The sequence below is a fragment of the Vipera ursinii genome (genome assembly GCF_947247035.1).
Source record: "Vipera ursinii genome assembly, chromosome: 6".
Taxonomy (NCBI): domain Eukaryota; kingdom Metazoa; phylum Chordata; class Lepidosauria; order Squamata; family Viperidae; genus Vipera; species Vipera ursinii.
The window spans coordinates 53,545,779-53,569,844 of NC_139515.1; the positions used below are offsets into that span (position 1 = coordinate 53,545,779).

General features: G+C 37.6%; 2 protein-coding genes across 2 annotated transcripts in view; one reads left to right on the forward strand and one right to left on the reverse strand.

Moving 5' to 3' along the window:
• PLEKHG7 (pleckstrin homology and RhoGEF domain containing G7) overlaps positions 1–16,342 on the forward strand; it is a gene marked incomplete at its 5' end in the record, with an annotated part of 29,492 nt that extends 13,150 nt beyond the window's left edge. Inside the window, 9 exon segments of the mRNA XM_083365982.1 lie at positions 177–290; positions 2,522–2,693; positions 3,884–3,999; positions 4,706–4,783; positions 4,787–4,799; positions 5,712–5,791; positions 7,663–7,813; positions 14,046–14,143; positions 15,666–16,342. Coding sequence (XP_083222108.1) covers positions 177–290; positions 2,522–2,693; positions 3,884–3,999; positions 4,706–4,783; positions 4,787–4,799; positions 5,712–5,791; positions 7,663–7,813; positions 14,046–14,143; positions 15,666–15,773 — 930 coding nt within the window. The 3' untranslated portion in view covers positions 15,774–16,342.
• A 912-nt stretch (positions 16,343–17,254) lies between these two features.
• Positions 17,255–24,066, reverse strand: part of EEA1 (early endosome antigen 1) — a 53,903-nt gene continuing 47,091 nt past the window's right edge. Inside the window, exon 29 of the mRNA XM_083365483.1 lies at positions 17,255–22,903. Coding sequence (XP_083221609.1) covers positions 22,781–22,903 — 123 coding nt within the window. The 3' untranslated portion in view covers positions 17,255–22,780. The remainder of the gene's footprint in view (positions 22,904–24,066) is intronic.

Sequence of the window (24,066 nt, forward strand, 5' to 3'; positions counted from 1 at the left end):
ATTATGCCCACTGTACCTTTGTTTTTGTAACAATCATGATCAAAGAATTAGTATTAATGCATACAAAGTTCAGCATCATGGCTAGGCAAAAATTTCAAGGTATTTTTGCTTGAAAAAAAAGCACAGTATGCTTTGCATTCTAACAGTAAGTGCCTAGTATTTTGTTTATCTTGCAGCATTTCCAAGGTAACCTGTGCCAGAGCCACCAGATATACTGTCTGACATATTCTTCTGCTATTTTTTACTTGGAAAAGCTGAAAAAAAGAGAAGACTTTGGGACCTATTTGAAAGTAAAGCTATTAATCTTGTCTTTGATCTCTTTTGCACTATTTAAACTGATTTCATCACGTCCAGAGCAAATCACTAAGGGAAAGAGAGGAGAGAGGAGAGAGGGAAAGGGAAAGGGAGAGATTCAGTCTGCTTTTAAGTGAATAGTGGTGTTTGTTGTGATTCAGTGTCAGCCTGTGGGTTCGGCAGTTGGGTCGGACGATTCAGAGGAGGAGGAGGAGGAGGAGGAGTTTGGAGAGCCTGCAGAGGACAGTTCTGAGGCATCGCAGAGCTCTCAGCCAGGCCCCTCCCATCTGGTTACTACTCAGACCCAGCTGTGTGAGCTTGACAGCTTGGATGAAGATGACCCAGAGCTGGCCTTGTTCAAGGACGCCCAAAGCAGAAGGCAGTCAAGTAGGAGTAAACAGAGGAAGGCAATGGGGCACCTCGGAAGGAGGCAAAGAGAAGCCACGCCCTGAAACTGTTTAAAAGGGGAATGTGTGGGAGGGCTGGTTGCTGAAGGCAACCGTTTGAGCAGCTTCTGTTTTAGTGGTTCGTATTTTGTTTTGCTCAGTTTGCTCTGTTTTGGATCTGTTTTCTGTAAATAAATTTGGCGGGCTTACTGCCAGCCTTTTGCCTTTTGTAAAGGGGTTGTCCCTGACTTTTATGCAGGGCCAGTAGTAGGCTGGAACAGAACAGTGTTGAAAGAAAAATCTTCATCAGGGTCCAGTCCAAGCCAGGAATAAACAAAATGGAGACTGCTTTAGAAAGAAGGTTCTTGTTTATTAAGTTGCCAGAAACTTCAATGACAGCAGCATGTATCTGGGGTGGCTGGCCAAATGGAGCTGGGAGTGGTAGGGGTTTTTTAATAACAAATTTTATTGGTTTTCCAGTTTTACATTTAAGAATTTGGAAAGCAGCGTGGTGATTGGGTAGTTCAATAACAAAATCTTTAGTACATATTTCAGGTTACATCATCAAAAATTCCTTCTCTATTTCCCTTAACATTTTTGGTGTTTACTGCATTATAATGTGCCTCTAAAAGATTCATTTTGAGGACTTCCAAACTGAAGATGCTTCTGCTAAAAGCATATCCAGTGACCAGAGTGGAATGAAGAGCCAACCAGTAACCTGGCTCGGCAGACAAGGGGAGGACTTGCCATTGCATACAAGTGCTTCAGACAGTTGCTCCTCACAAGGAGACTGAAAATTCAAGGTCTCTGATAGTTTGAACTCTGGAACAGGGGTCCCCAACCCCCGGCCTGTGGACCAGTACCGGGCCACGGCATGCCAGCAATCAGTCTGCACAAACAAACAAAGCCCCATCCATGGGATGCAGGCAGCACACAAAACCACGCACTCTCCGGTCCATGCCCAAAAGGTTGGGGACCTCTGTTGTGGAAGACAAGGGAATCCATCTTGTTCAGAGCACAGTCTGCACCTTTATGGATACAGGGTTCACATAATTCCTTTTCTAATCATTTTTGAAAATTGCTTATTAATTGCTTTTCTGCTATTAGGAACCTTTACATTAACAAGTTTTCCAGCACTAGGTGAGTCTCCTTCAATCATAGGCAAAAGAAGTTTTAAATACAAGTTTAAGGACTTTAAAAGGTAGTTAGAAAAATGAAAAGAAATCAAGTTCAAGAACTTTAGTTGAAGGGATTATAGTTTACTATTGTTAAAATATAAATAAAATATAAAATCCGTTTATTTGATCAAGGATAAAATAGATATGTTATCTTTAGTAGCCCTTACTAGACTTCTGCTGCATAGGACAGAATGATGATGCTTTAAATACTTGTTTATAGATAAAGAGATAATACATGGGAAGAAAAGATCATTTGTTGTGTTTTAAGATAAGATAATAAATTACTAAACTAATTTATTTTTGTTCAGTCAAGAGGGAAGTCATTTTTTAATATATTTTCTTTACTATATACTTATTTTTTCTATTCTTATTATTTCTATTTTCCTTTTGTGCATTTCATATTATTTCTTTTTATTCTTTTATTGCTTTAGTTTGTATTAGTTTTTCTTTTTAAGTGTAATATTTAAAAGTAATAGTATAAAAATACTATTAAAAAGATTTGCTTATAAATAGAATAATTTGCAAATGTGTAAGTTATTCAATAAATAATGTCATATTCAATTTAAGAAATAAATGGTTTATGGTATGGCCAATATTTATTCTGTTTAAAAAATCCCATTGAAATTATATTTCCTAACATGTCTTTTCCATTAAATTTAACAGTGGTGTGAGCAGAATAAAGAATGTAAGCGACTCCGACTAGCTGAAATGTTAGTTGCACCTTTACACAAGTTGACCCGTTATCCCCTCCTGTTAAACAACATTTGGAAAAATATAGAGACAGAAGAGAAAGTTATCATTAATTCACTTAAGGAAAAGGTGGAAACATCAATACGTGAGTAAAGAAATGCTTTGGGATTTGTTCTATGCTGAATTTCTCAAAGAAATGTGCAAAAAATTGTTCTGTGATTCTAACTAAGAAAAAAATGGCAAAGCAAGGTTGATGTTACTTCATTACTGCATTGTCACATTTCAAAGGCTATAATATCTTTCAGTTTTGGACTACAGTATCTTCGTAGTTTTTTTTTCTCTACACAAGCCTTAGATTATTTCTGAAGGCCTAGGGAATTTGCAGGCTGAGATGTGGCCAGGCCTTCTCCGTATTCATCCCACAACACTGAAATATCCCCTGGCCTTCACCCTTATTTTACTCTTTTTGTTTAGAAAGCTTTTTTGTTCCTTCTGTCTCTTTTCATGTGTAAGGATCTGCCCCAGCTAGTCCCTCAGGAAAGCAAGACTCTTGAATCCATTGAGTTGAATCAAAAGAACTTTTAGTGAGAGAAGGTAGTTGCAGTAAAGTCAGGCAGAATCTGAAGGTCCCGCCCAAAGCACAAAGCAATTCTTTTGTTTTCCCCAATCCCAACCCACCCCCTGACCAGTCCACCCACAGACAATATGATGCCAAGAAGAAGTTTTGAAAATGCTGAGGGGCTAGGCAGATAATAGGTCACTCTCATGGCGCAATGGCCTTGGAAGCAGACTGAAACCAGCTGGGAGTCTGCCCCGTCTCTGAGAACAATCCCCCTCCCTATTTCCCAAGCATGCAGCAAAAGCAGAAGCATCCCATAAATGCCAACCTCCCTCCCCCTCCAACAGAATGGTAGTTTTTAAATCAGTTTTGTTTCTATTCTTTAGTTCCAATTCTCTAACAGTTATTTTGTCGTTATATATGGATATTTTTTATTTTGTGCTATAGTTCTTATATTTTTTTTTATATTTGCTTTTCTTATTAGATGTTGGTTTTGAAATACTTCTGTCATTTACTATAAGCTGCCTGGGGAATCTTTTTGTTCTGAAAATTAATGTACATATTATTTATACTACTATCAGTAGTAGTATTATACAGACTTACTGAAAAAAATCAACTTATTCAAACCAAAATAAGCACAAGAAACTAAAAATCTAGACAATTCATTTTTGCTATATATACAAAACTGTTTTTCTAAATTATCATGATAACCATAAATGTTTATAGAGATGTTATTATCAGTCATCAATTCTTGACTTTCTGTGACATAATTTTAGGAGATTTGGAAGGTAAAGTGAAATGGCTGGATAATTTTCAGAATTTTAAACAGCTTCAGGAAATTATAATTTGGCCTTCACTTTGGGATCAAGACAAAAGACATTTTGTTCCTGAGGTATGCAATTTCTTGATTAGCATAGAAAATGTTATAGTATAGTCTTTAAACTTTCTCACCTAAGTATTGTCATACAAATTGAGTAAAAGATTCTAACCATTATCACATAATGTGGAACATTCTACCTTCATGGAAGGTAGATCACAATATTCAGTCAAAATGTTGAATATAAAAGATCACTATCTGTTTATTATTTGTTTCAAATGATGTTTCACAGTATGAAGTATAAAGGTTGAAGGGTCTCCAGGCATGTATGGCCTTGGAGACTCTAAAACAAAAATTTTGTATTTTCACCCCTTCAGTCCCTCCCCCATCCTCCAGTTGCTCTTTTATAGCATTTTTTAATGTTTGAATATGGTATACAATAGTTATGCTCAGCATTTTTATTTCGTTGGCCAGCCTCCAAGAGAAGAAAGCATGACCAGAACCATGCTGATTCTTCTTAAAAAAACAACATGGGTGTGTATTGCTAAAGTCAGAAGCCCTGATCTTGTTAATAAAGCAGGGCTAAAGATTAGTGCTTAATAACTTTGTATTGTGAAGTTTGTATATGAGATTTGATTCTTCTACCCTTTAACAGTATCATGGTGTATCAGTTTGTTTTCTACTGACATCTACTTGTTATTTATTTTCTTTACACTTTCAATAAAAATTCACTTCTTATCTATTGTGGCCTTTTCTGCCTTCCTTTATCCCCATCTTCAAGTCTCTGAAGTACATGCTAAGAGATAATCCACATGAAAATATCTTGTCACCTACAACGAGATCACTTGTTCTTGAAGGGTGATTGATACTTGCAGGTAAATACAATATTTCATATTTGGCAGCCATATTAGACAGTACACAGAATGAAACACCTTCCACACCTCATGAAAGAACAAAAACAAAGACTTAACAAAATGAGGCAGAGAATACATGTTATCCAGGCAGAATTTCTAGCTCATTTTTGTGTCCAATTCTGGATATTTACTATTTAATAAGTAAAAGTACACGGCCATAGATTGAAATAAGAGCATTAAAGCATTCCATAAATGCCATAAATGTTAAGTATTCAGGAATTTCATAAAATCAACACAGCATCCTTCTCCATGGTTTGCAAAGTCAAAGTCTACTACTTAGACTTTCCCTTGCTTGCATACCGGTATTCCCAGGATTGGTTCGGCAGTCTACTAAACTAAAGTATTAATTCTTGAGGAATTTTTTTGTTCAGCCTGTTATGGGTGCAATACCTTTCTCTTAGCCAGTTCTCTCATAATGGGACTGGGTTTTTTTTCCTGATGATGAGTTCCAGTTACTGTGGAAATCCAGACCATAGTGTGTCCTAAAGTTATTTCTGCTGCTACCATTTACTTAATTCAGCCTTATAAATACAACTGCAAGTATTTTTATATGAAGAGCTATCTTTACATTGTAGTCCATACAGTACCACTATGGCTGATATGAATGTTTAATAACTCAAATATATATTTAATCTCTCTATGCTTTTAAAGTTGTAGGGTATTAATAGGAAGGAGTTGTTTTCTTCCAATTTCCTCATGCATAGAAGGATATATAAAATCAAAGATCTATTGGTTAGAAAAGGTAACATACTTTTCAACTTCTTCCAAATTTTTCTGTTAGATCTGCCAAAATCAAGACGTAGTGAGGAGCTCAGAAAATAGTTTTGTTTTTAATATACCTGTATCATGGCTCACCTTTTATTTGCTCTGCAGAATCTATGAGATTTACTGACGTCTATCTGTTCCTGTTTGATGATTTGCTATTGATTACAAAACCTAACCGATATAAAAAGGTAACAAAATAAAAGAAGGAAAGAAAGAGAAAAATTACAATCAGCTGCTGTTGTATTTATATACATTTTGACTTGTTGGGAACAGGAAGAGTTGTGGATAACTAGCATAGCAACTACTTTAATTATCAAAGAATTAAGAATAGGGCTATGGAATTAAATTACGTCCTTTTGCAGAAAGCTACCAGACTTATTTTCAGAACTGTTTCATTCACCACTTAAAATCAACTTCACACTGCTGTTTTTAAACAATTTTGTCTTTTCTTTTCCTTTCTCCCTCTTCTCTTTGAACGTGCCCAAACTTGGAATTGTTTCCCTTTGTTTTGCTTCCTGAAGCAGTTTCTGATAGAGAGCACACGTTGCTAACATTTACAAAGACATACCTTACTAAACAAGTCCACTATTTGCTTACATGGAAGAATCACTTTTGGAAATGGCCCCCAACTTCTTTTGTTCACCTTCAGTGCCATCCTGATCAACAACTTTTGAATCAGAGATAAGATAAGATAATCTTTATTGTCATTTTTTTACTGTGGGCACAACGGCACATCAAAAATGAAATTTAGTTGCAGCAGCAACCAATCTTAAGGAGATGGGAAAATATCATAGATCAAAGAGATGGCAGATGGAAATAAGGAATTTGCAACAGTCTAAACATGTCTTGTATAAAGAAATCCCTAGAAATGGGAGGAAAATAGGCCTACTGAAATGCAAACACTAAGCTTAGCTGGGCTTACTAAACATACAGGGAGGGAGGAAGCTTATCCTTGAAAATCAACTTTAAAGAAACAAAAAACACTCTTGTAAAACATACACTAAAGCCATTGGTTTATGCTTTGGGGTGAGTTAGTCTCCCAGAAGAGAAGGGCTTTAAGGATTGCCATGATACGAGCCAAGTCTTTGGAGGACCTGTAGTATCTGCTATGTCAACCATATTTGTTTTTAGGATTTGGTGCCATACTTTCAGTATCTTCTATTTCATTGTGCATAATAGTTATTACAGCTTGGCTGAAGGATATTGGATGGGAAGTCCCCTTGGGTCTCTTCACAATAGGTAGCAAATACACTTAATATTAATAACCAGAGAATATTTCTGGCTTATATCAAAAGCTGTGCAAAGAGTGACTAGCTTCACAACCATTAAGATGGGGCTAGCTGTCATCGTGATTTGTTGAACAAGGTATACTGGCCTGGTTCAAACATAATGCTATGATTTCTTGTGCATGTTGGTTCACATATCTCATTAAGCCAAAAATAAAGAAAACCACATTATGGTTTAGCATGTTGTGCAAAGCCAGCCATTCATTGTAGAGCTTTTGATAGAAGCAGGAAATGGCCCTACTTATTCAAATTAGTAGCTTGATTTAAACATCAGCTTCACATTGCTGTTTTCAAACAATTTTGACATTTTTCTTTCCTCCCTCTTCCCTTTGAACATGCCCAAACTTGTGTCAGTATATGATTCTGAGCTAGTTTCCTGTCTCCTTCCAAATTAGTTGGTTTCATTTTCCACCATTCCATCTGTCTTCCATTAATTGATCTTTATAGGTTAATTAAACTATAACATAAAGTAGAGGATTTAAGACGAGCTGCTAGCTTTTCCTACATTCTCTATTTCAGTGGCAACTATGGGCAGGGATATCAAAATTGGCAAGGACATCACTATAAAGGCCCTAGCCCTTTTGAAGTATATGCACCGTAGGTGCCAGATCTTGTGTCACAACACTGTATCTGCCAACTTGCCATTTTTGACACTAGCCCTACTCCCACCCCCACAATACTGTTTATTCCTATTTATTTATTTATCCCAGAGGATCCTTTTTCCTATGTCCTGCAACCATGGATTGCAAACATGTTTTTTCATTTCATTTCAGAAATTTGACCTGAGTTTAACACCTGCTTGTTCTTTCTTCAGTCTGGAGTTACAGTCTTTGCTTGAAGAAGGTGGTAACTGCATAGTACTTGACCAGCCTATTCCATTAGATAGAATGATGGTAAAAAATATTGATTCATTCCATATAACAGGTATGCTAAATTCTTTATAATTGCTTTGCCAGAGATTTTAAGAATTGTACATGTCATATATACAATCATTTCTTGAAGGCCTGGTCATCTACGTCATCCTGCTTTAAAATATTTAGAAAACTTAAATAACGAACAGGGGTGTGAAGTTTTTCCAAAAATGCCTACTTTCATTACAAAGCCTCTAAACAGTCATTGTATATATTCAACAACTTGTAAGTAATGAATAGAATACATACAGTACTGAACTATATAGATGGCATGTACTGTATTATGGATTTGCTTTTTAAAGTGTCCTGGGGAAGAAGCCAAACTGATGAGACAAACCCACAATTTAGCACTGATGTTGGTATTCACTGTTAAATCTAAACAATCTATTCTTATTGTATTCTTTTCGTGTGAAAATAAACTTTTTGCAAAATAAATCTGTTACCCACTTTCAAATAAATCCAGCATACTTGAGTTCTCCATTTTCTATGTCCCCAACATATATTAGTATGAAGCTATAATTTACAACTAATACCACTATATATAGTGCATCTGATTATGATATGATTATCATTTCTCCTCAATATTTGATTAATCAAATAGTATTATGGGGATTACAGTGATACTTATATCACAAGAAATCATATACAGTAGTGGCCAAAATTGTGGAAACCTTTTGGGGAAAGAGCTCAGGCTGGTTTGCCTTAATGCCAGATCCGTTGTTAATAAGGCTCCCCTCGTTCGTGACTTGATCGAGGAGGAACGCGCGGATCTGGCATGCATTACGGAAACCTGGTTGGGCTCGGAGGGAGGGGTCCCTCTGATCAAGTTATGCCCCCCAGGTTTCCAAGTGCTACACCGGCCACGGACTCAGGTTAGGGGTGGTGGGGTGGCGGTGGTTATTAGGGAGACTTTATGTCCACGGGAGACCACCATTGTCCAGATTGGCAGGAGTGAGTCCCTCCTCCTGAGATGTGGCCTTCGGGTTCAGATGGGCTTGTTGCTCACATACCTGGTGCCCAGCTGTGTGGCAACAGCTCTGCCCGAGCTGCTCGACACCCTCTCAGGGTTGGCGGTGGAGTTCCCCAGGCTTATAGTGCTGGGTGACTTCAACTTGCCTTCCCTGGGAGGGTCGTCGGAGTTAGCCCGGGAGTTCATGGCTTCCATGATGGCCATGGACCTGACCCAGGTAATTCAAGGCCTGACTTATGTGGGGGGTCACACTCTTGACCTGGTGTTCCTGTCTGGACAGTGGTTGGATGATTTGGGAGGGGGTTAACTGGTCGTTGTTCCCCTGTCATGGTCCGACCATCATCTCCTGCGGCTGGTCTTCCGTTATGCCACCCCCCGCCGCTAGGCTGCGGAACTGACCAGATGGTTCCACCCCAGGCACCTAATGGACCCTGAACGGTTCCAGATGGCGCTTGGGTCTATACCCATCGCCCTCACTCACAGCCCAGTTGATGCCTTGGTTGATGCCTGGGAAAAGGCGGCCACTGAGGCACTCAACTGTGTTGTACCCTTGTGACCTCTTACCCGGCGCAGATTCCGTTGGGCTCCATGGTTTTCTGTGGAGCTCCGAGAGATGAAGCATCGGAGACGGGGTCTAGAGAGTGGTTGGAGGTCCAGCCGTTCCGAATCTGACCGATTGCAGCTAAGAACCTATATAAGGTCTTATCTTGCTGCGATGAGGACGGCGAGGGCTAATTACTTCGCTGCCCTCATCGCATCTGCAGATAATCACCCGGCCGCCCTGTTTAGGGTGACTCGCTCCCTCCTTAATCAGGAGGTGAGAGAGGAGCCCTTGCAGGGGCGGGCTGAGGAGTTTAGTCATCATCTGATGGACAAAATCGCTCAGATCCGGGCCGGTTTGGGATGTGGAGGAATCGGACGGTCTTGAGCATGTTATCTGGACTGAGTTCGATCCTGTTTCCCCTGATGATGTGGACAGGATGAGGAGGAGGCTGAGCTCCACCACTTGTTTGTTGGACCCGTGCCCCTCCTGGCTGGTTTATACGGCTCGGGAGGAGACACGAGGCTGGTTCCAGGCAGTAATAACTGCTTCCTTGAAGGAGGGTGTCTTCCCGGCCTCCCTGAAGGAGGCAGTGGTGAGTCCCCTCCTCAAGAAGCCTGCCCTGGACCCGGCTGTTTTAAATAACTATCGTCCGGTCTCCAACCTTCGCTTTCTGGCGAAGGTTGTTGAGTGTGGTGGCGCATCAGCTTCCTCTGTTCCTGGATGAAACTGATTATCTGGACCCGTACCAATTGGGTTTCAGGCCTGGGCACAGCACAGAGACGGCATTGGTCGCGCTGGTGAATGATCTCTGGCGGGCTCGGGGCAGGGGTTGTTCCTCTGTCCTAGTCCTATTAGATCTCTCAGCGGCTTTCGATACCATCGACCATGGTATCCTACTGCGGCGTCTCAGGGGGTTGGGAGTGGGAGGCACTGTTTTGCGGTGGTTCTCCTCCTATCTCCTGGGCCGCTCGCAGTCGGTGTTGACGGGAGGGCAGAGGTCTGCCCCGAGGCCTCTCGTTTGTGGAGTTCCTCAGGGATCAGTTCTCTCGCCCCCTCCTGTTCAACATCTATATGAAGCCGCTGGGTGAGATCATTCGTGGTTTCGGGGTGGGGTATCATCAGTACGCTGATGATACCCAACTTTTTTTCTCCACCCCGAACCAACCCAGAGATGCCCTCGCCGTGATGTCCCGTTGCCTGGGGTTTTTATTTTCTCTCAGGGTTTCATTTAATCTTTTTAAATTGTTTTAACTTTTATATTGATTTTCTTTTAAATATCCTGTAAACCGCCCTGAGTCCTTCGGGAAAGGGCGGTATATAAATCTAAATAATAAATAAAATAAATATCTGAGGGAACACCTGCTGCCGGCATCAAGCTCCCTTCGTCCTGTGCGCTCCCACAGGGAGGGTCTTCTCAGGGTACCGCCAGTAAAAGATTGCCGGCAGACAATACCCAGGGGGAGGGCCTTCTCTGTGGGTGCGCCTGCCCTCTGAAATCAGCTGCCTGTAGACCTTAGGACTGCCCCTGACCTTCGCTCATTCCGCCAGGACCTGAAGACCTGGCTCTTTGAGCTCTCTAGCCTGGTCTGAGCATATTAATTGGGATTTTAACTGTTTTTTAACTGGGGTTTTATTGCAAGGTTTATATAATTCTTTTTAATTGATTTTAAGTTTTGTAATTGTTGTATCTGTTTTTTTAAAAAACCTTGTGAACCGCCCTGAGTCCTACGGGAGAAGGGCGGTATATAAATTGAATAAATAATAAATAAATAAAATAAGTGTACATTTGAGATTTAATGGCTAATAACATTTTTTTTGTAATAGTACCATAAAATAATATATCAATGTGAAGGTAATTTAATCAAGAATGTAATGTAACAAAGTTTGTTCAATTATCTGTATAATATGAAAAGTTATAGCCAGATAACCAGAAAAAGGAAACACAACTTGCTTAGGTTGATATCAGGTAGCTTTCCTTCATCTGATTGTAGCCAATGAGCATGAGTGTTTAGAGAGCCAATCAGGTGTCAGTAGGATTCAGTTATTGATGTCATGTATTGAAGCTGAGAGGAGGACATCTGTCAGTGTGTTATGTGATTGCTCTCAAGTTGGTTGGGTTTTTTTGTGTTCTTTCATTTAGTGAGCATGTAACATGTAATAAATTAAAGTAATGGTGCAAAGAGTTAACTGGTCACCCAGAAAGCGATGTAAAATAGTATTATTAAGTGAACAAGGCTACAGTTATAAAGAAATAAGAAGAAAAATTGGTGAAAACTTAACCAAAAGTGGCATTTCTTAGTTTTTGAAGAGGTATAAGGAGACTCAGTCACTATAAAACCACACTGGTAAAGGCAGGAAAAGGTAAACAGCAAGTGATGATAGAAAAATTAAGAGACTGTGCCTACATGACAGAAGAACATCATCTAGGTATATGAAAGATGAAATGGCGCAATACAATGTGAAGTTGAATGCAAGGACTGTTCAGTGCAGACTGCAGGAATTTGGCCTAAAATCTAGAATTCCACAGAAAAAGCCACTTTTATCTCTCAAACAAAGGTTGAAGTCTAAACTGGGCTAAAACCCATGTTACCTGGATAGAGGAACAATGGGATACTGTTATTTGGAATGATGAGACCAAGATCTCCCTGTTTGGTAGTGATGGCATCAAATATGTAAGGAGAATCCGAGATTTGCCTTCTGATTGCATTGCATGTACCGTGAAACACCCAGTCAGTGTTATGATCTGGGGTTGTATGACATCAAAAGGCGTGGGCAGAATGTGTGTGATTAATGGGAATATAAATGGCCAAAAATACATTAATGAAATACTTGAGCCCAAACTGAAGCCTTCCGCACATGATCTTTTCCATGACAATGAAGCATTTATATTTCAGCAGGATTCAGCTCCATGTCATGTTGCTGCTGTGTGCAAAAAGTGGTTTTAAGATAATCATATTCTACTGCTGGAATGGCCTGGGAATAGCCCAGACCTTAACCCAATTGAAAATCTATGGAGCCAACCAAAGAAACTTGTTAGTCAGAAGCGACCCAGCAATAAAACCGAGTTAATAGAAGCAAACATTCAATTTTGGTTCCACATTATAACAACTGCAGAACTAAAGGACTTGGTTCACTCCATGGGAAGACGTTGTAAGGCCGTAATTCATGCTAAAGGTTACCCAACTAAGTATTAACTGACATGGTGATAATTTTTGTATATCTCATTTTTTCTATGGTGATAATTTTTGTATATGTTGTTTTTTCTATGGTGATTTTTGTATATCTCATTTTTTCTACGTGTTTCACTTTTCTTCTTTATAACTGCTATTCTAATACCAAATCCTTCATAAAAGTTATTACATTACATTCTTGATTAAATTATCTTTCCACTGACATATAATTTTATGGTACTACTCCAAAAAAACTGGCGTTATTAGCCATCAAACCTCAAATGTACTTTTCCCAAAAGGTTTCCACAATTTTGACCACTACTGCATCTATAAAACCAGCTTCAGCTCTTAAAACTGTAATCTATTTCTGCATGGTGTGTAGAGACAATGACATTTATGGTGAAATATATGACCAGCAGAGGAAAAATGAGGCACTATTATGCCCTTTCCTTAGAATAGCAATACAGTAAGTATTCAGATAATTAAAGTGGAAATGTAAATGGAAAAGCTAGCTTTCACATTCAGATTGACTTAATACAATCTATCCATTAATACAATCTATTATATTTGGAAGCAGTAACACAGGCAGCTCCGAGATTAAATATCATCACTTATAGAAGAACCTTTTTCTTAATATTGATGAAAATGCTAGCCCTTTATTTTACTATCCTCTTTACAGTAATAGAAAGGCATTCCTTTGATGATAAAACAAGGGTGGGTATCAGTAGCAGATGTGATTTTACATGAGCCAGAACCAATTAGCAGAAAATGGGATGTCCAAAGTGTATGTGAGTTTGTGCTTTAATTTCCTTGGAGAACTTTGTATTTAGTACTCAACAATAATTTTCATGAATATTTTCGTAAACCTTGTTTTTTTGTTTTCGTACTACTTATGACCAATTTTTAGGCTGCATTTACATCTAAACCAAACCCATCTTTGTTTAGGAACTTACATGATAGGTATAAAACAGAGGCAAAAGAAGAAAGGGGAGAAACCAACATTAGAGAGTAGAAACACCTATTGTCTTGGATGAGAACCATTTTTATGTATGTATGTATTGCATTCTCATCTCTTTCCCAAAATAACAGACTTTAAAGAAAAGAAAGCAGTTAAGAGATCTCAACAGATTTAATAGCTAAAATTCCAAAAGGGCTCCCTGAAATTAACCCAAAAGTCACTGTTACCTACTTCTGTATAAAAGAACGTTAGCTGAACATTCTATTGAAGTTGTTCACTGAATTATCTGCATGTACATCAGCAGCAATTAAATATTCCTATACAAACTTAAAAGGCAAAATGTCTATGGAGATTCTCAATCCACTACGTCATGGTTGTCCCAAAGGTGCTTTTTTCAAGAGGGAACTGGACTTTCTTGTTTTTCTTTGAAGACATTTCGCATCTCATCCAAGCTTTTTGGATGAGAAGTGAAACGTCTTCAAAGAAAAACAACTAAGTCCAGTTGCCTCTTGAAAAAAGCACCTTTGGTCAAACTGAAAGCCAGTTATTAATTGTTTATAGAGATCTGGAATGAAGCTATATCATGTTTCTGTATTTCCTTAGCGTTGGGACTACGAAATGCTTTTCTAATACAACATGAAAATAGATATCAACAGTGCATAGGAGCCTATTTACTTCAAGCACAAACAGAGGTATCCAAGGTAGGCATTTTATTTTGGAAACATTTCTTGAAAGCATAAAATGTATCCATAATTATTGGCCTCTTTGATGGATGAGGTAGTACTTCCTGCCTTGAAATAATGCTGTTGCTTCTCCAACAGTTTTCAATAACTATCATTCAGTTCCCTTTCTTCTTCCTGAGAAAGGTCATTGAGAAAATAATCGGTCCAGAATAGATGGGAACTCTTGAGGAAATGGATTATCTAAACCCATTGTAGTCAGGTTTGAGCCATGATTTAGTATTAAGACAACTTGGGTTGTCCTTGTAGACAACATCAGAAAAAGGGTGGAGGTACTGCTTCAATTCATGTGCTTCTTGAACTCTCAATGGCTGTTTCTATTGTTGACCATGGTATTCTTCTGAGATGCCCCCCTTGGCTAGGGATGGTGGCATCATTTTATGATGATTCTCCTTTTTCCAGAGCCAGCTTCAATCAGTATTGCTTGGAGGAAGAAATCATTCTTGCCCCTCTTTTGTAGGGTGCCACAGTTTTATTCTCTGTCCCCTTTTTTCAACATCCATATAAAACTGCTAAGTTCAGTAGCATCAATACAGGGATAATACATAATTATATCTCGTGACCCTGGGCTGGCCAAGCTGTTAAGGTTCTGTCCCACTGGAGTCTGTGCCAGTTTGGATAGGGAGGAATTCACTTCTATAAAGACCAACTTGCTCTGAGTGCCTGGGCCACTCAGATCTTGAATTATTCAGCTTTGACCTTGCATGGGATTGCACTTCAATAAGCAGGTGGCTGCTGTGACCAGGAAGTCCATTGCACAGCTTCATCTGGTACACCAATTATGCCCTATGCCAGATCTGGAAGACTGTCAGTCAGTCCTACCCAGAATATCTCATGACTTGACTATTGTATGTTGTACATGGGATTACCCTCAAAGATCACTCAGAAGCTTCAACTGAGCCAGAGTACCGTGGCATGGGTAGTGATGACATTGCCTGTGTGCCATGCAACACCTCTGCTTTATGAACTGCACTAGTTGCCTATTCGGTTCCTGTGCAACTCAAGGAGTTGCTATTCCTATAAACCCCGTGATGGTATAGCACCTAATTATTTGAGGGGCTACCTATCTCTTATAGCATTTGCTCAGGCTATTCAGTGTGGCAGAGTCGGCGCACAAGTGCCTGTGATTAAATAATGCTATTGGAACTCTAAAAGCATTCCTTCTCTGTAGCAGCACTTGCAATATTTACTGAGTTCCCCAACCACCAAGCTAACCCCCACCCTGTTTACATTTTGAAGACCCTTAAAAACATGGCTCTTCACCCCAGCCTTTAGTAAGAGCGAGGAAGCTTTCTTTGGATTGTGTGGGTTATTTCTATTTTGTATTTGTCTGGTTTTTGTCATTCTTGCAATTTCTTTATCCTCTTTTTTTCTCTTTTGATGTTTTTATTTGTGAGCTACCCAATGTCATTGGGGGGTTAAGTGGCATACAAATTCAATCAATAAATTGTAAAAATTAAAAACATTTGCTTTTTTTTCTCAGAAAACATGGATATCCCAGATGGAAACAACAATCACCAACTATATAACAAGAAATAAACTTTCAAAAGCTTCATTTTTCAGTACACTTGATGAATCCTCTGAAATTTAGCTGTAGCTTGTAATGTGTTTACTTTTTTAATGTTTTCCAATTTTTAAAGAAGTGTTAAAATATTTGGAAACCTTTTTGAAATGGGAGTATTCTTTACTTTGAACAGAGTTCAGAGAATAACTCGTATGAATATATGCAAACATCAATGTTACTACCGTGTTTCCCTGAAAATAAGACCAGGTTTTATTTTTTAAAAGAATTTTGCCCCAAAAAGAGGTACCAGGTCTTATTTTCAGGGGTTATTTCCATGGGCTCATCTCATGGCGGTGGCGGCACCGACAGCCCTGCCCAGCTGGCCCATTTCTTCTGAGGCCGAAGGAAACACCTCTGCAGCTGGAATGGAGCTCCGAATTGACACAAGTAGTGCCCCCTGGCCTGCATCCTGCCGTCAGAGGCCTCTGCAGCCGAGAACCGAGCTACAGATTGAATCCGGAGTTCCATTCTCAGCTGCAGAGATCTTTCCTGAAGGCCTCTGATGGTGAAATGCAGGCCAGGGTCCCCCGCAGAAGTGGGCCAGCGAAGTGAGGCAGGTGTCGATTCATGGGAGGCCTGGCTGCAATGGTAAGTGGGTGCGGGGCGTGTGGGGCAACTCCACCCTCCATCCCTGCACTAGCTTGATTTTTAGGCATGTGCCTAGCATCAAAACTAGGGCTAATTCTGGGGGTAGGGCTTATATTAAGCCCACCCCAAAAATCAAACTAGGGCTTATTTTCAGGCTAGGTCTTACTGTTGGTGAAACAGGATATGACCTTTAGTTCATCTGCATTTACTAATAAACATAAATGAAAAAATATAAGAATATTAAATGCCATTAAACTAACATTTTTAATTTACTTTCATGCTTAATTTTTTATCAAACTAACTACAATAGCATTATGACCTGTCTAAAAATTATAATGACAATAAAAAACCTGAAGATAATAGTGATGAAGACAAAGCAGAGATGAAGAAATAGTGAGAAAGAAAAAAAATCCTATAATATGCAAGGCTAACTACAAAAACTAAGAAAATTGTTGCAATGGTGTAGAGATGAATTTAATCATATTTGTCATTTGTTATGATAAATTGGACAACGAAGAAATGGTATCCAGCAGAGATTTCCTGGTAGAACATTCATCTAGCTGAAAAAACTTGATTCTACTTTGAGAGACTTTTAAATTCAGGAAAAAATTGAAATTATCTAAAACAGTGCCAAGTAAAACTCAAGAAGGTAGCTATTTAATAGCAGAACTACTTCATATAGCTCTAGAGGCACTGATTCTTCCTTTCTGCACTAAAGAGATACTTAGGCATAAAGGAGAAACAGAAGGGATTTTTAAAGGGTTTGGGTTTTTGGACAAAACTATTAGCAAATATAAGGCTTTGAAATGTCTTTATCTTAGTTATCATCAGACACTGGAAGAACAGCTCATTTGCTAGGATTCATTTGCCACACTGATGATTGTAAAACAGAAATGTTCTGTTGTAATGAATTAACAGGGCTTTTATGGCTGCAATGTTTTTCTGAAGCAACCATGCTAATAGAAAATGGAACAAAAATGCCACAGAATATGATTTATGAGTTTAGTAACAAATTTATCACCATGATTGAAAACAACCTGACAGATATTTGACAACCAAGTTAACTGGAATTTCTCAAATTGAAAATTACTTCAAAGCCACACGTAAAAATAACCTTATGGCAGGTTAATGGACAATAGGACTTTTGATTTATAAATTAAAATATTTTTATTCACTAAATATTATTTATGAATAAGCTATCTACTTGGTAGCACCTAAATAATTTTGGCTGATTTTGACATGCTAAGCAAGATCCAACCAAACTATTCTTTTGGATGGAAGACTATTGACAAATACGAACATTTAAAAGAGGCTGAAAAGTTGGGAGGGGGGAATCTTGGATGAAGACAATGGGAAATCACTTTTGTATTGCTTATTTATTCAAAGCTCTTTATAAACCACCCATCCTGAATCATTTTAGACAGAATGAAAAGCGACACAAATACAGTATGTCCAAAAAGTTTTTAGGAGATCAGCATGGCTTTTTTTAAGGTGGACTGGCAATACAGCACACATACAATTACTTAAACATACAAAATCCATTATAAATCTTCCATTATGAGAGGTCTTTTTACTTTTTAAAAAATATGATGCATCATTCATTTTATCCATTCAATTGGCAATTAAAGGATGCTATGGGATGCTATAGTCAAAAAATTAATTGAAATGTTTTGGTGAAACTACTACTAAAAATTCTTTCATATGATTTGGACAAGACTCGAACTAATTAACCTGCTACATAGGCTCTCTAGTTCATAATACACATCCAATTATGTTATATCTCTTGAGATCTTTCCATTCTGCCATGTGTACTTGGCACTACACGTTAGGGATACTGATTTTATACAGCCTTTTTTAACAATACTAGACAATACAAAACCTGTTAGATCATTGTTTCAGAGATATTTCCTTATTGAAATAGAAAACCAAGGGAAAAAATAGTGGATGGAAAAAGCAACTTCCAATTTCCTGGAAGCTTGAACACAGCCGACTGCTCTTTAGCAGTTGATGATGGGACTGGTCTACATGACCTGCAGAAGGCTAGGGCAGAACTGATGTACTGAAACTCCAATCAGCATTGAAGTGACCATAAAATTGCCAAATTTCAATCCCAGAGAAGTCATGGGTCCCACACTCTGAATGCAAAGTAAGTCATCTGAATCACAAGATGGGCAGCATATAAATTTGATAAATAATGATAAATAACTTACCTCAAATAAGTTTGAGGTACCTTGGTTCAAAAATTGTTGCCCTATAATGCACTTTGCGTCCAGTTAAAGTCTACAAGACACAAGAGTTTCAGTAATACACAGATTGAAATTTTTATACAAACTCAAAGAACTCAGGGAAAATGATAATCATTTAAAATAGCAATATCATTATACGGAATAAAGGAAGAAATTCAATCTTGCCATAGCCAAAATATGAAATAGTTGAAGCATTCTACTAATATGTGAATTGGAGATGAATAGGTTTGACATATATAGCAGATAACTTTCCATACCAGCAAAAGTGCACCAAAACAGTAATTGCGAATGGTCTATTAGAAATTTCTAATTTTATTTTCAGCCCAATAATAGAATACAAAAGTAATATTTCCATAAGTATCCACCCATGGGTTTCATACAGAATTAGTGATTGCATGGTGTCATTTTTCTTACTACTCAGCTTCCATCACTTTCCAAATGCAGAGTTTAGGAATTACAGTGCATACTGAACTAAACTCTTTAACATTATAAGGCACGACTACATGACTACAAGTCATAAACACACCACTCAAAGAAGGACTTAAGAGAATCCACCTGATAAAAATTGCCATGCAAGACTATCTAAAGATAACGTGAATGTAAGGATCCACTTGAAAAAGAAGTGCAATCTTATGTAGATAAAGCTACCTTAATACATCTGTAATTTAAGATAAGCACAGAAATTCTTCAAGTCTAATTTGTACAATATACAGACCCCACCCCAATAAACATTATGCACAATATTCACATCTGCGACCATAATAAGCCAATAGTTAAAAAGAGGCCAATAGGACAATACAATTTGTGGCACACTTCCATTATAGCATAATAGCATTTTTCAATTTCTTGCCAAAAGCACTGGAAATAGAGGCTAACTTAATGACATGTAAATATTAACAGCAGCCAATGTGACACATACAGCTGATATCGATCAAACATTATAATTAGGAACAGTTGTATAATGTAATTTTTCTCCAACACCTATAGGTTTGTAGAATTAAAGGAACCAAAGAGTATCGATTATAATAATTGAAAGTTACATAAGCACACATATTGAAATATTACATTTTTGGCGAATCAAAATGTTTTAAAATTTGGCAGTAATCACAAATCAAATCTAACATCGTAGTGAGGAAACCATTTTAAAATGGGCTCAACTTGAGTTTTATATCAAGAGGTAGTTAAAATGAAATCTTACATAGTGGCATTCTTCAACTGGGCTTTTTGTGTGTTTTTAAAATAATTTTATTACAAAAGTGATAAATCCTATACAAGCAGCATTTTGGATAGATTTCTATTACAAAATGTTTCTTTGTGTATTAACCTGATGTAACAATATTTTTTTCTTTCTCTTTGGTGCAAAGAGTTTGGATTTAACCACATATTACAATGCAGGTGGCATGAGTTATTCAAATCTGCCACACTAATCAACAACATATACTGTATTTGAAATTTATAAATTCAAAACGCCAATAACAAACCTTATTCATATGGGTTTTAAAGAGATCACAGCAGAAGAACAAATCTCTGCTGAATGGTGTTGTCTACCACACAAACTAGTTTTCTCATGACTGTTTTCCTGTGTGCCTGCTATCAAACAATTCCATACTGAGGCAAAGCAGTTAATGTTAAATATGGACAGCTTTATTTATTTTTTAAACGCTAAACGGAAACTGAAAATATACCACTTCTAAGTTTTAAAGAAACAATACAAATACTAACATTTCTGTTCTTAAGTAGGGAATTTCCTTTTCTGTTTATTGCTATGACCTGAAAATAGATCATCTAAATAAATTTTTGTGTAATTTAATAACAAATGTTTGTATAGGAACAATGAAAGCCACTGAGAACATGAAATGTGCAAAATTGCCAAGTCTACTTTTTCTATTCTTAAAATCAAGCAGTGCTTTTAAAGAAAATGCAAAGTATACATAGTATACACTATGTATACTAAACTATGTATCATCTGTCCATAGAAATTATGGACATAATATTCCTAAACACAATATGAAATTACTAGGGAATTGAATGAGCACTTAATTAAGAATGTACAATTTTGTAGACCAATTACTACATCACTTCTTTCAAACATTTGTTCCTTCTCTTGCATATAGTGTTGGTTACACTAAAAAGTGCATAGTGCAAGTGACAATGCAATACCTTGCTCTTCCTGAGTTTTCAATTTTTAAACTATCAGATCAACCTCATTTCCTTTCTCTGGACAAGCTGAACTTTATCCATGTGTGTGTTAATGTATGTAAAACATCTAGGGACTGCAATGAAATCCAATTCCCACTTAAATGAGCGGCAGATAGTTTGCTTGTTTTAAATATCCTTTTAAAAATACTTAGAAAAAAATGCAAATGGCAGATACAACCTTATATATAGGAAGCCATTTCCAAAATGACACCTGCTACAACACATACAAACATCATCTTAAAAATATTACTTCCCCCTTCTGAATCAGTTTCTTTATGTTAATTTATGAGATGAAGAGTTTTATATATATATAATTAATCAACTACTCAGAAGATAACCCCATCAAATTCAGTTCCTATCATGAATACTTCAAACTTTATCTTTTTCCAATTTAAAGTAATAATAGTGAATAAAACAGCTGGATAGCATCTGAACTGTATCTCTATTGTAGACTCTATGAATAGCTGACCTAGAAGATTTGATCTCTATACATTATATTCATATCTGACCATTTGGACATTTTTACCTCATACTGACTCATTATCTTTAAGACTTTTGATCTATCAAACCAAAATTGTATAGTCCACAACTATTTTTTCTCCAAGATTTCAGACAAGAAAAAAAAGTGTGTAAGCCCTAGTACCTGTGATTTCATTATTTGGAGATACAAACAGAACTAGAATCTTCTACATGGAAAGCCCTCTTTGTCAATATATCTTTATTAAACCACTTGTGTTACTTTTTTCTACTTCCATATTCATTTCTATGTCTACAACTGCACTCATCTCCCATGCAAACAGGTTACAAATCCCCCCAAAAATGATTTTAAATATTACCTTATATTTTACTAATAACTATATGTTACTAAACTAGATTTTACCAGTGCATTATTTTATATCAGCACAGTGTGCATAGTAGTGTATGTATATCCCAATCTCAACTGAAACAAACATTATTATCCATCTATTAGTTTCAAAACAGTAATTTTAACTTTCAGATGAATAAAATATGACATTACTTTTTAATAAACTCCATAATTAGAGAGATTGTTAACTTAATTAACATAAAACAAGAGAAACTACTGAGAATTTAGGTTTCTCTTCAATCTTTACCAGTGCTGAGTTTCATTCCAAATTTTAAGGAGGACAAAGATTTGTAATAATAAAATGGGGAACATGCACCTTGAAAATGGTGGAATTATGAAATAATTAATAATAATCATAACTATGTATCTTTCAGTACCAGAATTTGCTATGCTTGGATCTTCCAGGCAATATTTGAGAGAACAGTGCAAACATATTTGAATAGTACAAAGAAATGTAAAGGAGCATAAGAATTTGCATATCAAAGATGATGTAGCCCAACTATTTTCAACAGGATGCAGCATATCCTTAGAGAAGAAATATCAGATCTACACTATAGTATTGGGGTTGCTTTTCATTATCTGTGACATATATTGTACAGTGATACTATAGAAAACAGCTTGACAATCTTGAGAGTTCAAGGCAGCTTCCACTAATTAGACATAATCATAAAAAGGAACTCATAGTAAAAAATTAAGAAGAAAAAAGAGGGGAAAAACAAAAGACATGAAAAGCTGCTTGTTTGAGGCTATTAATACCTTATACATTTCTGAACAATCATTAAGATATTTATGCAGCAATAATTGAAACACAAAATCCCTGCAAAACTGTTTAAAGGGGTTGTTTTTGAACAAACAAATTAGGATAAAAAAATACATTGTAATTTCTCTATTTTAATTTTATTTACAAGTCATTGGAGACTTATAAACTTGACACAGAAGCTCTCTTTGACCAAAACCAAGTCACAGATAATTTCAACTTCACAAGAAGTACAATTGTTTGACGTTACCAGTTAAACACTATACTATAATTTTGCCAATTGTTACAATCAGTGCCCACCCAAAATAGTAGTCTGAGTATTGTACGAAGTGCATAACAGAAATTTTACTCTAGCATAACATGTAAGAGTTGTGAGTAATTATCCTTGTAGATCATTGAAACAAGTATCACAGACACGAACGGGTTTCTTAGAGGAAGGAGTTAAGGCATTCTTTGAGGAACACTCAGCACAGAAAATATTTCCACACTGTCTGCAATGGTGCTGAAAAACAACAACAAAAAAAGAAAAGTTATGAACACATAGTATATATAAGCTCAAACTCTATAGCTTGGTATTACATAAATGTTACTCCAATACTCCCCTTCATGGATTACTGCCTTGTCGTGGCGAAGGGGCTTGCGTAATTCAATGAAGCTATGAGCTATGCCGTGCAGGGCCACCCAAGACGGACAGGTCATAGCAGAGAGTTCTGACAAAACGTGATCCACTGGAGAAGGAAATGGCAAACCACTCCAGTATCTTTGCCATGAAAACCCTATGGACAGTACCAAAAGGCAAAACGATATGACGCTGGAAGATGAGCCCCTCAGGTCGGAAGGCGTCCAATATGCTACTGGGGAAGAGCAGAGGGCTAGTACTAGTAGCGCCAGAAAGAATGAAGCGACTGGGCCAAAGCCGAAAGGACGCTCAGCTGTGGATGTGTCTGGTGGTGAAAGGAAAGTCCGATGCTGTAAAGATTTTTTCTCCATAGGAACCTGGAATGTAAGATCCATGAATCAAGGAAAGTTGGACGTGGTCAAACAAGAGATGACAAGACTGAACATCGACATCTTAGGTATCAGCGAACTAAACTGGACAGGAATGGGTGAATTTAATTCAGATGACCATCAGGTATACTACTGCGGGCAAGAATCCCTCAGAAGAAATGGAGTAGCCTTCATAGTCAATAAAAGAGTAGGAAAAGCAATACTGGGATACAATCCTCAAAATGACAGAATGATCTCAGTTCGAATCCAAGGCAAACCATTCAATATCACAGTAGTCCAAGTCTATGCCCCAACCACCAGTGCTGAAGAGGAAGAAATTGACCGGTTCTATGAAGCCCTACAGCACCTTATAGAACTAACACCCAAAAATGATGTCCTTATCATCATGGGGGATTGGAATGCTAAAGTAGGAAGCCAAAAGATAACTGGAATAACAGGCAAGTTTGGCCTTGGAGTACAAAATGAAGCAGGGCACAGGCTGATAGAATTTTGTCAAGAGAATACGATGGTCATAGCAAACACTCTTTTCCAACAACCCAAGAGACGGCTCTACACATGGACATCACCAGACGGTCAACACAGAAATCAGATTGACTATATGCTCTGCAGCCAAAGATGGAGAAGCTCTATACAGTCAGTAAAAACAAGACCAGGAGC